This window comes from Mus caroli, unplaced genomic scaffold, assembly GCF_978045245.1.
Source record: "Mus caroli unplaced genomic scaffold, Mus_caroli_1 scaffold_1, whole genome shotgun sequence".
Taxonomy (NCBI): Eukaryota; Metazoa; Chordata; class Mammalia; order Rodentia; family Muridae; genus Mus; species Mus caroli.
Window position 1 is genome coordinate 154,358,323 of NW_028227256.1, and position 16,082 is coordinate 154,374,404.

Below are 16,082 nucleotides of genomic sequence, written 5' to 3' on the forward strand. Positions count from 1 at the left end.
ATGGCCAAATAGTCTGGAAATCTGAAAAGATGCTCCAAAGCCCCTGTGCTCTTCTTGGTTTCCAGTTTAAATATGGTATATGGACATATATAAATTTTATTGTATGTCCCTCTGAAGACACCTAAAAGTAATGTGGCTTATAAACTTAAAATAAATGAGAAAATCTATTATAACTCAAAGTAAACTAGTAGAGATAAACTAGGGCGTAAATACTCGCAGTTTGTAATTTCATATCAGCTGACAAAGCCAATAAATGATAAGAACAGTAGGAACCCATGTTCATCCCAGATCATGTCATACTTGATGCAGGAAATATACCCAGAAACAATGGTGTTTCTTTGTTTGGGAAAGTTGGGAAAGTCAAAAGGATGTGATATATGATCCTGAAGTAAAAACCTACTGTGGTATTTGGTATGTCTCTAGGAACACTGTGGTTAGAATACAGAGGCTGAGGCTATAGCTCCTGATACAGCATTTGCTACATGCCTAAGGCCCCAGGCTTGATGCAGGGCACTTGGTGTGTGTAGGGGGCAGTACTATTATTTCAAGTATAAATTTTTCTGGGCTATATTTTTTTTAGCTATTTAAAAAATGTCTGAAGAGCCACAGCTTTGAATTTGGCACAAGTGCAGACATGTTAATGGCAAATGTATGTAAAACAAACTTTTATACAAGAAAATCACTATTTTGAGGTATGAAAGACCTTATAAACTGCCTTCCTAGGTAACCTGCTGAGATGAGAACACACTAACACAGTGGTAGACTGGGTTATGTATTTACAGTTTGAGCAACCTAAGAACAATACTGTTAACCTAAAAATGACAATATACACCTTAACCAAGACTGATGCTACGCCTTTTCCTGAGGGAAAGACACTCTTTACAAATTCAAAGAGCAAACTCAATGTAACTTTTATGTTCTCTGTTTCAGGTAAACTCAAAAGAATGAAAGTGGGAGCTGAAGAGATGGCTCAGCATCAAGAGTACTGTCCATTCTTGCAGAGGGCCTGGGTTCAATTCCCAGCACCCACACAGCGGCACACAACCATCTGCCACTCCACTTCTAGGTGATCTGACGCCCTCTTTTGCTCTCTGTGGGTACCAGGCATGAAACGGTACAGATATACATAAAGGCAAAAACACTTATACACACAAAATAAAAATAAAACTTAAAAAAAAAAGAAAGAATGAAAATAAAACTTCAGAAGAGAATACATAAAACCAAGTTGTTACAAATTCCCCAATGGTGACAACAAAACGGGACACTCAGTATATAAAAGATCAAAAAGTAGAGTGTTTAAGTGAACTTGTCATAACATAATACTCCTGAGAAATCTTTAAAGAGGAAGTTTCCAATAAGTAGCCTGAAATTAAGACGACTTAAATATAATTTCAAATGTTCCTTTTAAAAATGAGTGATACAAAGTTTTCATAGACCATAAATATTTAAACTAAGCAATGATCTTAGGGCTCAGTAGAAGGCCCTAGGTCCACTCCTTAGTATTGCATAAAAACCAGCAACTCCCCACTGCACTCGCTGCTTACAAGTTCAGGTCTTGGTTTACACGTAAAAATGGGACAATTCTTTCTGTCAAGTCAAATGTCTTGAGCCCAAGCATCCTGAAGTAATGACATAAGATTTCGAATGGGCGTTTAGCAAACACCTATGTGAATAACTTCATTAGTCTCGGGGAGGTCTTCTGTTGATGAGCACTGGAGAGCACCGTCTCCACACAGATGACAGAGTTTCTAGCTTAAAGGGAGGAAAAGGCAGCATGGCCTTACAGCAGGTCTGTGCAAAGCACTACACATACTCACATCTTTATGTCAAACATCCATCTTTACTAGTAATTTTAAGTTAGCTGTCATTCTGTCCTTAGGAAAGCAACAAAGTGATAAATAAATGTCTTACCATTAAATTATCCAGACCTAAGGAAATAATCTCATTTTGGAATATAGAAGTTAATTATGGTCATTTAAAACTTTTTATTAGAAATTCATTATTAAGAGTCTACATTACAATTTCAAAAATTCAAAAACGCATGTAAAAACCCCAAATAAACATACATAACGATCACCAATAGCCACTCTCATGTACAATTCCATATTTAAATGTCTACTTGTCATTTTTTCTGACCAGTAAAAAACTTAAGCCGCTTAGTGATACGTAACATGCATCTCTTCAAATCAAATTCATACATTCCGTAAGACAGACCAAGTAAGTTTGAGACAGTTTTAGCAAATCATTTCTCCTACCTTTCAAAAGCCGGCCAAGAGGTCTCTTCGCTTAGTTCAGAACCATCACTGCTCCCTAAAACCAAAGTTGTTATACTACTGTTACACAAGTGATTGTTCCATAAATAAAATTATATTTCAAAAATAAGATTTCTGGTGGTACCTATTAATAACATGTTAATAATACTAATAATCCTAGTATTTAGAAGGGGGAGACATGAAGGTTACAAATTCAAAGACGGCTTGGGTCAAGTAATATTTGACCCTGCCTGAAAACAAACAGCACAACAAATACAAGGGCTGGAGATGTAGCTTAGTGGAAGCGAGCTGGTCTACCCCTGAATCAGACGCTCAATACCACAAAACCAAAAGCCTTCTACCATCAAAGTGTGCAGAGAGAGAAAAGGCCTTTTCTTACTAAGTTTGCTGTAACTGAAATTGAGAGAGGTTCATGGCATATGAATGTCCTATTTTGAAACCAATATACCATGATGAGGCTCAACAGCCTAATGAAATTTGAAATGGCGTTCCCCAGGGCATGGCATCACCTGGAACACCGCTGTATTACCGCAGAGTTACCAGCAGGACACAGCTCGACTGCAAGACTTCCCGCAGGTGTTCTTCAGTAAGTACAACGTAGTATCTGATAACTTAAGTTAGACTAAGTGCCTCAAGCTGGAGGCCATCTCTTCAGGTTTCTGCCTTTGTATTTATTTTCTTCTCCTAAGGCTATTATGTGGGCAAACAGTAAACAATGATTCATAACTTCATACTGAGAATATCACATATACGTCATTTTCTTCTCAAGACTTTCCTTTTTCAGTGGTGGGATTCAAACCCAGAGGCTTGGGCATTTTAGACAAGTCTCATGAGCAGAAATGATGCCACCCTACTCACTCACCAGTGTGAACGGGGACTGTAAGCATACATGGGCATAGTCAGACCTCATAAAAGAACTTAATGGAGACAGTACATCAAGGAGGGGCAGCACCTGCAGCCTGATTTCACAGAGGTCATAGCCCTCTGATGGTGCCAGCTCCAACCACCTGACCATTGGTGTGTGCCTCAGGAGACAGACAGTAAGACAAGTCCTGACTCTCCGTGTCAGCTCACCTCTGTTGAGGTGACTTACTCAAATTATTGTCTGTCTCCCTGCTTGTCTGTCTGGATGTACTGACCATGTCTCTGTTCATTCCTTCATTTGAATTTGGTCCCGCCCTCTGTTCTCTGTCCCTGGACTCAGCTCTACAGCTCAGGTCTGATCCTGAAGCCCCTCACACAGACCTCCTGCCCGTTTGTTACCTCACTTCCGGTTTCCCAGCTGAGGCTCCCTGCCTCCTTGATCCTCTGTAGCCATTCCACAACCCGCCTGTGTCACACGTAATATCTGACGTGGAGCTAATATCAATTAAGACTGGAATAAGAGACCCTGTGTTTGTTTTGGCAAGTAGCAATATCTGACAAATTGCTGCCATGAAATTGTGGTACTTGTGAAACCAATGTTCAATAAATCCTGATTCCATGGAGATTCATAAATGTTTCATCTACATTTCTGACAAGACACACTCAAAACAAAAGTAAAAACTACAGCTAAATTAGGGTATAATTTTAATACACAGAGGGAAAAGCGAAATATGTATACAAAATCTTTTTTCTTAAGTAGCACACTATATTCCATTGGAATAAATTGGAATAACAAACTTTTTTTTTTTTGTTTTTCGACACAGGCTTTTCTGTGTAGCCCTGGCTGTCCTGGAACTCACTTTGTAGACCAGGCTGGCCTCAAACTCAGAAATCTGCCTGCCTCTGCCTCCCAAGTGCTGGGATTAAAGGCGTGAGTCACCACACCTGGTGAATAACAAGCTTTTAACTGAAAACAGGTTCTTTTCTTTTCTTCCCCCTCTATCAAGGCTGATGCTGCACACATGGCTACTTAGAACACTGATAGAGAGGTATTCAGACAACAATCTGTCTTGTCATTTAATTAGCAGCGTTTATATAGAAAGAGATGACCAGCATCACAGGTGCTAGGTGACGCTGGGGGGTCAGAAGCAATTCTGTGTTTAGGGTTTGGAATTCTCAGGCTAAGGGAGTCCGTAGCTCAGATAATAAATCTCTACTGACACTGAGAGGTTGTATCAATACAGCTTAGCCCTTGAGCAATGTGACAATCCGAAACACAGCTGAGCATACTATGGGTACAGTTTTTAATTATAAAAAGAAGTAGTGACTAGGTAAAAAAACAAACAAACAAACAAACAAACAAACAAAACCCACAGTTTAAGAAGAAAAAATGGGGGCTAGACAAACGGCTCAGCAGTTATGAGCTTCTATTGTGCTTGCAGAGGTCCTGAGTTGTGTTCTCTGGATGTGTGCTGGCAGCTCACAAATGCCCGTGGCTCCAGCTCCAGGGCTATCTGAGGCGCCTGCCTCTGGCTCTCTGGGGCATTTTTGCCTGTGTGCATCATGCAAGAGTTTGCTCTCTCTCTCTCTCTCTCTCTCCCTTTCTCTCTCTCTGAGTCTGGCTGACTACCTTAGATTATCCTCCAAGCTGAGCTCCTCCTGCCTCAGCCTCCAAAGTGCTGGGATTACTGTTGTGCCAACTGTCTACAGTTCGAACCTAGGCTATCCTGTAGAGGTCCATGTTTTAAATGGATGGTCCCCAGGCTCGGCCCTATTGGGAGGTGGTGGGGCACTGAGGGGACTGTTCTAGGGTGGGCCTAGAGGAGTCCATTCCTTTTCAGTTTCCAACTCAAGGTAAATGGTTCTGCTCTGCTGCACGCTTCCACCATGACGGCTCCCTTGCTGCAGGCTCAGAAAGCCACAGAGTGATCAACCACAGGGAAAGCATCTCAGGCAGCTAAGGAAACCGACGACGAACACAGCATCTGAGTCTGGCCCCGCACCGCAGGCTGCTGGGTTTACAGTTTCCCTCCTCTGCACTGGGGTGCTGGCTCAGAGGAGTGGACTTGCTGTCCAAGGATGAAAATCTAAGCTTGGAGCCCTAGACCTCACGTCAGCACAGCAGCACACCCCTGTGACCCCAGCACCAGCAGGAAGAGGCTGGAGGATCCTCGGGGTTGGTTGGCAGCATGTTCCAGGTTCAGTGAAAGAGTCTATTTCAAAAATCAGGTAAAGAGTGACAGAGGAGGACATCCCAGGACAACCTCGGCCTCCACACGTGGGGTGCACATACACACAAATCAACTTCCCTCTTCAAGACAACGGGCTTCTGTATAGCACATCTGGCTTCTCCCCGTCATAGTTTCCTCTGTTAGTCCATCTTCTATTAAAAAATAATTCCTATAAACTTCTATATGTGAGAACATTCTTACTTATTTATACTGCAGCTAAGTGAGCTAAACAAGTCTTACAGTTTGAGATATTGGTGCTTTTCATTTAGCTGTAGACCTGACACTACCCAAAGGGAGCCCCAGACTCATACGTCCAGTGACCTGGCATCTCTAGTAAGGACCAAACAATTTCCAAATAAAATTCTCAACTTGCAAAATTCATCCACCTCTTCAATATGTATGTCAGCAGTCAGCATCGATTCTCTCCCAGTCTTATGTGTGCTAAGATCACCACCCGCCAACTGGGTGCTGAATTCAAGGCACTTGGAATCCCATTTGACTCCTTCCTTTCTTCTCTTCCATATCCAAATTGCATATAGTTAACCAACCAATTAAAGTAGTCTCTGGTCTTTTCTCAAAGTCCTCAAAGGTCTTCTCATTTAGAGTCAAAACCATTAACAGTTTAAAAATTATCATCATCTTATATTTAATTGTACCTTTGTTTTAAACCAAAATTTTTTGTGTTTATACTAGGGCAGTGGCTCTCAACCTGTGGGTCTCAAGTTGCAGGGGTCACATATCAGATATCCACATTAAAATTCATTAACTAGCAAAAGCAGCAACAACATTATTTCTATAGCGGAGGATTACCATGGCATGAGGAACTGTATTAAAGGGTCACAGCATTAGGAGGGTGAGAGCCACTGTGCTAGGGTTGATGTATGGTTTGCAGCTGAGGTATTTTGCAGCAGCTGGAAGTGCGGGTGAGTCTCTCACCTATGGATATTCCACTGGAAAGCGTAGAGCTCTCAGCCTGGCCTCGAGAAGGTGCGTGGGGCTCCATGACACTATCATCCAGCAGGTGCCGTGGCCCTGCGTTTGGGAACGTTGCGCTCTTAAATTCTGCTGTGTTCATCTTATGAATGAAACTAGAAACAAAGAGAAACTTTCTTTATAACTTCCTATGTTTCTAGTTCAGGAGATAAAAGACAATCAACCTGTTTGCAGAATTTGTTTTGGAACAGAACCATGCCCACTGAGAACGCTTCCCTCCTTGAGGAATCACTAGTGCAAACCTACTGATGCTAAGCAAGAACTGCCTTCCTTCCTTTCTTCCTTTCTTTCTTTCTCTCTCTCTCTCTCTCTTTCTTTCCTCTTCTCCTCTCTCTCTCCCCTTTCTCCCTCCCTTCCTCTTTATTTTTGTATTTAGAAATACAAACAGTAGATTTTTAGAGCTTAATTTATTATTTGTATTTGTTATGACAAATAACAGTTCTTGATATCAAGGTTACAGTTTTAACAAGAAACTTTCAGTGTATTACTACAGCTCTCTAAACTCCTAATTTATCTTCCTCAAATATGGGCATTTCAAGAATACTCAATTCCAAATCCAGGTATAAGAAAAAATAAATCTCTTTAGGCAAACAAGGTAGTTTTTTACTGAATCTGAAGACGGATGTTATTAACAAAAGCAATCACACAGCGCCTAATTTCTACTTAAGTAAACAGAATGTAGAAGCACATTTTACTAACAAAGAAATAAAACAATCCATCTACAAACAACTTAGAACACTTGCTGACTTGTAACCCAGGCTGTGGCACTTCCTGTGTCCGTGTGGAATGAGGTTCCGAGGGGAGGGTGGCGTCTGTGGCAGTAAGGCTCCCTCGGCGGCGGCGGCAGCAGCAGCGGCAGCAGCAGCACTGCTCTTCCTCCCTCCCTGGGGCGAGGCGCCTATGTCAGGACCTAACAGTTCAAGGGGAGAAGACAGAGGGAAATTGTCACAAGATTTCTAAGGATGATCCTTAAAAACAAAAACAGAACCTCTGATATAAAACTGCTCTAAATTTTAGATCCTGTTAGTTGTATTTGATTGACTTGAAGAAAATACTTATTTTCCAAATTCTAAAATAAATCAACTGTACAAAAATTTTTATCTCTCTTATGTACAGTAAACAAAGGCAGTATAAATAATTCCCTACTTTATATATGAGAAAGAGATAGGCGTGGACTCTTCATTCAAAAACAAAATTTAGACTAAATACCTAGGTCTTCTGATTCCTAGGATGTAGTAGTTTCAATTTGACGCCCTACTTTTTTATGTATAACTCTGAATTTACATAAAGAAATGTATAGGCTAGGTCAAGTGCTCAAGTTAGAAATTATCTACATTGCCCAACACTGGATTTGATTTATGTGAGTAAAAATCACCTCACAGCATATGACTCTCAAAATACCTCCTTAATAAAAAGCTGCTGGGCACACAGCCTCAGTCTCAGCACTCAAGAGGCAGAGGCAGGTGGATTTCTGGGAGTTCCAGGCCAGCCAGGGCTACACAGTGAGTGGCAGCATGTCCAAAAATGCTGGCCATGGAAGTGTGCACCTAAAACCCACAATGGGGAGGCTGAGGCAGGAGGACATCGAGTTAGAGGTCAGCACAAACCACACAGAAACAGTCTGTCTTGTGGGGCTGGAGCCATGGCTCAGTGAGTGGTTAAGAGCACTGGCTGCCCTTCCAGAGGTCCTAAGTTCAACTCCCAGCACCCACACAGTGGCTCACAACCATCTGTAATGGGATCCAAAGCCCTCTTCTGGTGTGCACTCATCTATATAAAATCAACCATTAAAAAAGAAACAAACCAGGCGGTGGTGGCGCACGCCTTTAATCCCAGCACTTGGGAGGCAGAGGCAGGCGGATTTCTGAGTTCGAGGCCAGCCTGGTCTACAAAGTGAGTTCCAGGACAGCCAGGGCTATACAGAGAAACCCTGTCTCGAAAAACCAAAAAAAAAAAAAAAAAAAAAAAAAAAAAAGAAACAAACCAGCAAAGGAATGAGAGGCACAGAGTCACCTTTGACTGCTCAGCTCCGAGTGTGCTTCATCCAGACACTGTCACGTAGCTCATCCCACCCGACCAACCCAGCCTTCCAGGACTTTTAGGCTATGTACTAAGAGGGAGGCTTAGTTTGAAGGTTTATATTGATATATTTGAAAAGGTCCTTTTTTGTAGCAGTGAAAGTCATGCAAATTCTTCACTTATTCTACAGTATAGTTCTCTCATGAGATCAGCTTACCTGGTCTACTGTTTGGGAGATAATGAGCCCCACTTTGGAAACACCCTTACCAAGCAACCGTGCACCAACCACCAGCCCCGGACTCACCTGCTAGGTCCTCCCTGGAGGCAGCCGAGCGGGGAGTACTTGCTCCTGGTTCTATCTTTAAGGAGAGCCTAAATTTCAAAAGAGCAAAACGTAAGAAACCTAGTACTGGCAAAATATTAATGGCACATTTCCTTACGAAAACCTCGATAAGAGAGACGGCTCAGTGGTTGGCAGTGTAGATGGATGGCTTAGCAGCCTGTGTGCCCGGCACACCCATTCTGTTGGGCACTTCACCCTCTCAGGATGGAAGATAGCAGGAGCTGGCTGGCTACACCCCAGGGCTACCTACAGCACTTAACTGCAGTATGAAAGCACTGCTATTCAAGTATCAATAGTATCAAACTTCCATCTCATAAGAGTGATGTCAAGTCACAAAGAAGAAAAGAGACTGTTCTGTGTTAAAACTATGTACCAAATGAAGAACTTTTTCTACCTGGCTGAAAGACACAGATGTTGTCTGGAACACTTATGCTGGCCATAATAAAATGAAGTTGCCTGAACAGAGGATGAATATCATTTCCATTAGTTAAATGTTTATTTTCTTTTTATCCAAAAAACCCACATTTAGGTGGCTGCAGAGATGGCTCAGTGGTTAAAAGGACTGGCTGATTTCCAGAGGACCCAGGCCAGATTCCCATCACTCACACAGAGATGCACAACCAGCTAAGGAATCTTCTGCCCCTGGGTACCAGGCATGCGTCGTATGGCAGACTGAGTTCTTTGAGAAAAAGTACACTATCCATTCGCTTTTTCAATCTGAGCAACAGGCACAGTACCTGGCAGAAGCTTACTCAGCACCTGCTAAGACGGCTCTAATTCTGACCACCAAGGAAAACAAAGTCCGTATGATGCACCAGCCTGCCCGTACAAATGGAGTGTTGTCAGACGTCACTTTGGAAATATCTGAAGTCTAGCTAAGTCTATGTCCTTCAGGAAAAGGAGAGTGGCTTTAAGCCAGGCATGGTGGTGTTGCCTTTGATCCCAGAATTCAGAAGGCAAAGGCAGGTGAACCTCCGAGTTCAAGGTCAGCCTGGTTTACACAGTGAGTTCCGTGACAGCTAGAGCTACGCAGAGAGACCCTGTCTCAAAATCAAAACAATTAGCTCTAATTAAAGCAAAACAAAACTCTTATCATAATCTTGCTATAGTCAGTAAAAGTTTACCACTCTCTGTAATTGTGTAGGTTTCACTTAAGTCTATTCTGTTACATGATGCTTTAACTCTTCGTAAACCAGTAAGTTTCTCTGGCCAGAAGACAGATATTAATAAATACTTGCATCTTGAGTTTTCAAGACATCAAGAGAATCAATCGATCTTATTTCCCTAGACAAAATGTATTTATGAAATATAAATTCTACACCAGTAACTAGAGGCACAAGAAAAACAGGTGAGTAGTAATGCCCCGAACATCAGACTCAGGACTGTTATAACACAGGGGAGGAGCTCTCTGAACCTTCAACCTTCAAAGGCTACCCTGACTTCATATTATGTTCAAGTGAGTCGCTGACACAAAATGTTTAAGTGTTAGTAATAGGATATGGGGAAGAAAAAGGTAATAAAGGTTTCAAGCAACAATTTTAGGTGCATTAAAAATATTTTAAGAGTTCACATATTTAATATCAGAAAAAAAATAAATTATAGCTTTCCAGAAGAAAAATATACAGATGAAGAAACCAAAGAAAAAAAAATCAACAAATGAAACCAAAAGAAAACCAAGAGGCAGCACCTTCTCTGCCCGCGGCTGTGATGTGCACTGAAATGGTTGCCGGCCACGGATCCTTACAAAGGACAGTGTGCTCTAGGTTACATACGCTCCTACAGTGGTAACTGGCACCGTTACTAACAACCCAGAGATGGGAAGTCTAAGTAGCTCCTCAAGACATGGAAACACTTTTAAAGACATGCCTAAAAATAACCCTTTAAAAGAAGGAATATGTTTTTGTATTTTGTAAATGGCATATTTTTTTTCTGCTTAGAAAAATATAAATTTCCTTAGGAAGAGTCCCATTACATAAGAAAAAGGAAAAAACAAAACAAAACAAAAAACCAAAACCCCCAAAAACCAAACCCCCAATTTTGAATGTCTGTTCTCTCCAGCTTAAGAACGTTAAACTATGTTTAAAGTCTAGTTATTTTTTGAGGGAGGGTAACTCATGTGGCTGATTCTGCCCTCTCACTGTGTGGGTCCTGGAATCAGTCGCAGACTGTCAGCTTGTCCTCAAGTGCCTGTCTACCTGCTGAATGCTTGCTGGCTCAAGAGCTTCACTATTTTTAAATTAAAAAACAACAACAACAAACCAGCTGGTTCAGTTGTATCAGTGAGTAAAAGAAACACAGGTAATTACTACGACCCACTGGCTAGGCACTAGAGTAGACTCCATACTTAGATGAAAGGATTAAGGCTCAAAGTAGAGAACTAGATAAAGTATCCAAATTTGAAGATGGACCTACTTGTAATTATCGTCTTCCACAAACTTTTGTAGTTCTTCTATATACTGAACAGAGTTCAGGTATTTTTGGACATGAGGCAACATGGGAATATCTAGGCAAAAGATGATAAATGATTATTAAAGTACATAGTAGCTGAAAACTTGAGAGAAATATAACTGAAGGTAGCTAAGGCCATGTGGTACCAAAACGGAAATTAACTCTAAAACCCATTCTTTTAACTCACCATATTCACAGGACTGCTGCAAATCAGAAATTATTCGAAGAATGTTGTTCATCAGATTTGATCTTTGCTCATTTTCTAGAATGCTGCCGGTGGACGGGTATGCAGAGTCAATGTAGGTCAAGTCAGACAGATAGATGCCTGCAACAGAAACCAGACACGTGACTTGCAGTTTGGATGACTTCAAGTAAGTAAAGGTAAGAAAACACAACCTATGTATGTTTTCCAGTGTGTTATATTTAGAGTGTATTATTAACATAACATGATCTCTTGGCGTTGAGATCTCTAGAGTTGGGGTCAAACCATACAAACCCAAGGTCCTTGTCAGGTTTCCCCATGTTGTTTTCAAGTAAAGTCTGGGGCTGCAATTAAAAGTCCTTATCAGTGGGCAAAGTGGCCAAAGAGAAGGTTATTTAATATCTGAAACTCAGTAGAACCCCACTTTCCTGAGTCTACAGACAAGGCCTTGGGTGGGGAAGTTAATGTTTTCCCTAAGTCTGACATCTCTTCCCAAATATCACACATGAACACTATTCATAACACAGAGCCAGTATGCTTTTAACCAGAAGTTTCTCTTTAAATGTGGCACTTATAAGGTAACCGAAGTGTCAATCTATCCGTTGAGAACTAGGTAATGACCACATCAGCTTTTCTCTATCAACTCCCCCTCCCCAGAAGGAGAAGAAAAAGCAATACTACTGAAATAACATTTTTTTGAGATTTCTATAACCAAATATATAACCAATGTGTAATGTTAGCAAATAGCTTTACAAATTTAGCCTACATTTCCAACGCTGACATTTGATAAATGCAAAGATGTTTTTCTCTTTGAAGTGATGTTTCAGAGATTTTCTTATGTGAAGCTATATCAACAATGATCAGTGTTTATGAATAGGCTGCATTCTGTCTAGCCCCCAACTAAAACGCACGGTTGTAAGATCAACCTGAAGATGAAATACATTTTACAGTACCTCCCAGTGGTACTGCTGGGTTTATATAGTCATTGTTTTGGTAGTAGGAGTGAGGAAATACTGAAAAGGCCCTGGCTCTGCTGAAGGAAGCATCTCCTTTCTAAGTTCTCAAAATTATTAGAAACATGAAAAAAACAAACAAACAACCCCTTCCCCCAGACATCTGCAAGGATGCCAATGCCTGAAACAAATGATTCACCTCACTATAACCACAGCACCTGGAAGAGAGGTTCCCTCTGCCATCCCAACCTAAATCAGAGGGATTTTCAGGTCACTGGGAGAAACTTTCTTCGGTATGGTTTTTCCTTTCTGTTACTGTCTTGAATTAGCTTGTGAAGGCTCAGGTAGACACTCAGGATGCTCCCCACTGAAAGGTTCAGGACTGGTGGTCACAGCTAGTGCAGCTTTTACCACCTTTCACATCATTACTTCTGTCACTTACTGACACTAAAGGACTTGACGGTCCCAAGTTAAAACACCTACTGTATAAACCAGCCCAACATACACAAAACCTCTCTGCCTTTCTACACTATCAGCTGTGTATCACAATCTTATTCAAGACCAGTAACTTATCGTCTCATAAAAGAAACAGAATTTAAGGCATGGCCATTTATAGTATTGTGTCAAATGTACCAGGAACTAGAAATAGCAGTAAAACCTAGGTACTGAATGCATCTCTGCATGCTGCTGACAGTCTCTCTGGGCAAGAACAAGCCTGCACTACCCAGCATTCTCACCAAAGGCAATGCCAGAGAACTACCAACTTGACAATTTATACTCAGAATGCTAGAGATGCGTTTCTTTCTTAGGTCCCTGAGACTAGAAAAGTGTATTTCCCTACTCAGAGATTTTAAAAAACAAAACAAAACAAGAGAGACTGGTCAAAAAAACTTCAGCATTCTTGGAATCACCATAGCACCTGCAAAACAAGGGCCAATCACATGACTGCCTAAAGGCGCCCACCCTAGCCTTTCCACTTTCTGTTAGGTTCATGAAACACATTTCCCAGTGCCATCACTAATAAAGCAGGGTCCACACGCAGTCTTCTGCATCTTTCTGTAACAGGATGACTGACAGCCTACCTTTCATACACAGTTAATCCTACAGAACTCTTAATTCCTCACCTAATACTGCATTTGGTACATTAACTTGTATGTATGTGGTTTGTGCTGCTAATTTTAAGTCCACGACTCAGTATCTGTGCAATTTAAAATGGTAATTAATAATGGCTTTGAAAAACAAGCAACTTCGGAATGCTAAAAATATTTTACATACAAAATTAAAGAACCATGTTTACTGATATTAGCCATAAAAAGGTAAAATTTGTAAAGAACAAAGTGTTTATTTTTAAGTGCACATTACCTACATCATGAGTCTTTTTTTTTTTTTAAATCAGTGTAAGACAGGTCATTTGCTAAGGTGTATATCTGAAAGAGACCTGCAATAGAAGGCAGAAATTTCCATTTAATCCAGGCTTGATCCAAAATAGACAGAAGATCTTTACCAATGTAGCAGATTTGAGTCTGTTTCGTTTTTCTCTCATTTGAGATGGGATCTAAGTAGCTCTAGCTGGCCTAGAACCTGATGTATAGACTAGGCTGTCCTCAAACTCCTCTGCCTCCATAATACTGAGGTTAGGGATATGCCACCCTAGCTGGCTTGAGTCTGTTTCTTTATCCAAAACTCTGTGGTAACAGCATGTCACATCTAAGAAATTACTGGAGAATCTGTGAAAAACTCCTGAGAAGATATAAACTGTCCTCCATAGTCAAGCTGTGCCCAGTGGGTTAGGAGCCCTGCTCTATCTGGATTGGGTTTCAAAAGTCGTTCCTTTCACTGCATGCAAAATACATATATCCCTAGATTATGTACTCTTTGTTACAGTCCAAGCAGCAGGAGCACTGAAGACAGGAACGCTGAGTGACAAGCACACACGCCAACTCCCAAAGCACACATTGGCAACAACCATGGCTGGTCATTACAGGGCACTGGGGTTTACCTCACTGTGGGCAACTCCAACATTCATGTTGGCTCTGCCGCCAGCTCCCAGTGGCCTTCAAGACACAGGACCAGCCCTCGGGCAGCAGTTGTACATTATCATGCTAGGGCACCACCGGTGCACCCTACAGCTTCTGAAAGGCTGAATCATGACATCATGAGTCTTTCGATGTTACTTTCTCAATTTGCTAAACCTGAGTAAGCCATTCTCAATTCTTTCTCGCTCTTAATTCTATGCAATGGTACAGAGTTTCAGGGCCTAGAGCTCACGGTTCTGACTTGTATTGGAATATGATGTGTGCTTTTACATACTGATCCACAAAGGGTTGAAAACAGTGTTGAACTACAGTATATACATACATATATATATATATATATATATATATATATATATACACACACACAGATGTATTCTTACGTGTATTTACCATTAAATGCAGATGTCTTAAAATTAGCAAAATAAAGTACCCACATCAAGGTACTAAAAACTCTTTTTAGCCAAGGTCACAATTCCCGACCACTATAACACTTTATCAGCTGGTCTTCACCACTCCCTAGCCACTCTGCTGCAGTGACGGATTCTCTTACCTTTCTGTTTGTGCAGTGCTGAGCTGGACCCAGCGCCTCCGCATGCTAGGCAAGCAGGACCGCTGAGCTAAGTCTCCTCCCTCCCTCTTTGCTCGACTCTTCCTCCTTTCCACTTTCTAGCTTCTGGTCCTTGGGCGCTCCTTTCACTGCTCTCCACAGCTGCCATTACACCTCACTCTACAGCGCACTCTCTGTAGTTCCTTAGTTCTGCTTTTCAGGATTTTCCACAGAACTCATCTCCATGTTTAATTTTCCATGAAACAAGCCAAATCAAGTGTTATATGGTCCTAAAGTCTGTCACTCCAATTTTTGAAAAATGTTGGTTAGTAATAGAAATTGTTCAAGTAAGAAAGCTAAATAACTCTCAAACTTAAAGGCTCAGAGGAACCATCTCCCTTCTCACCCAAGCCGACTAGCAGTAGTGAATGAAAACACCACTCAGTAACTGTGGAACACAGACCAGAGGTTAGAAGCTACTATCTTATCTGTCCCCGTGAAAATCTGAAAAGGGTCCAGAAAAACTCCAATCACTTGCTTTCCCTAAAAACAAAACAGAACCCAGAAGAGATGGCAACAGTACAGCCCTGTAGACCCTCATGGCTGCTGACACAGTAACCACCAATCATCATCAGCGTTTTCCTGTTAGATTCTAGTTGACTTATTTATTATTTAAAGTTTACAGCCCCTTATATTTAAATATGACAGAGGCGTTCTAAGAAATTCTTCTACAAAAGTGGTAACAACCTCGTCCAGTAAGTAAAGGATACAGGTCCTGCAAGACGACTGGAAGGAGTTAAGGCAGTGAGGGGTGAAAGCACACAGCATGTGCAGCATGAGAAGCCCCAAGGCCTCACTCAGCAACTAGGATGCCAAGAAAGCGATGCTTTCGAGTGCGAGTTAAAAACTCAGATACTACTTATCATTGAGCCAAGCTATTGAAGATGTTGAAATTCGGGTTTCCTTAGCTATTGAATTACTAAATATTTGTTTCATGAAAAAAATAATAGTTATTCAAGACTTACTCTTTTGCTCTTTTGGAACCTATTTTTATAGCAGAAAAAGCTGGGCCAGAGGACATGATGATTCATCTTCAGTTCACAGTCAATGGGGAGTCAAAGATCCCTTGGGTTTTCTTTTTTTCTTTTAATTTAGGGTTGTGTTTGTTTTTAA

General features: G+C 41.2%; 1 protein-coding gene across 6 annotated transcripts in view; it reads right to left on the reverse strand.

The window, feature by feature from the left end:
- The window catches only part of Ralgps2 (Ral GEF with PH domain and SH3 binding motif 2), a 137,244-nt gene that overhangs the window by 12,661 nt on the left and 108,501 nt on the right, over positions 1–16,082 (reverse strand). For all 6 annotated transcript variants that reach the window (XM_021173203.2, XM_021173192.2, XM_021173198.3 and 3 more), the window contains 6 exons: positions 11,359–11,496; positions 11,136–11,226; positions 8,685–8,752; positions 7,109–7,271; positions 6,305–6,456; positions 2,256–2,310 (listed from right to left, as the gene is read on the reverse strand). In XM_021173203.2, the coding sequence (XP_021028862.1) occupies positions 2,256–2,310; positions 6,305–6,456; positions 7,109–7,271; positions 8,685–8,752; positions 11,136–11,226; positions 11,359–11,496 (667 nt within the window). The remainder of the gene's footprint in view (positions 1–2,255; positions 2,311–6,304; positions 6,457–7,108; positions 7,272–8,684; positions 8,753–11,135; positions 11,227–11,358; positions 11,497–16,082) is intronic.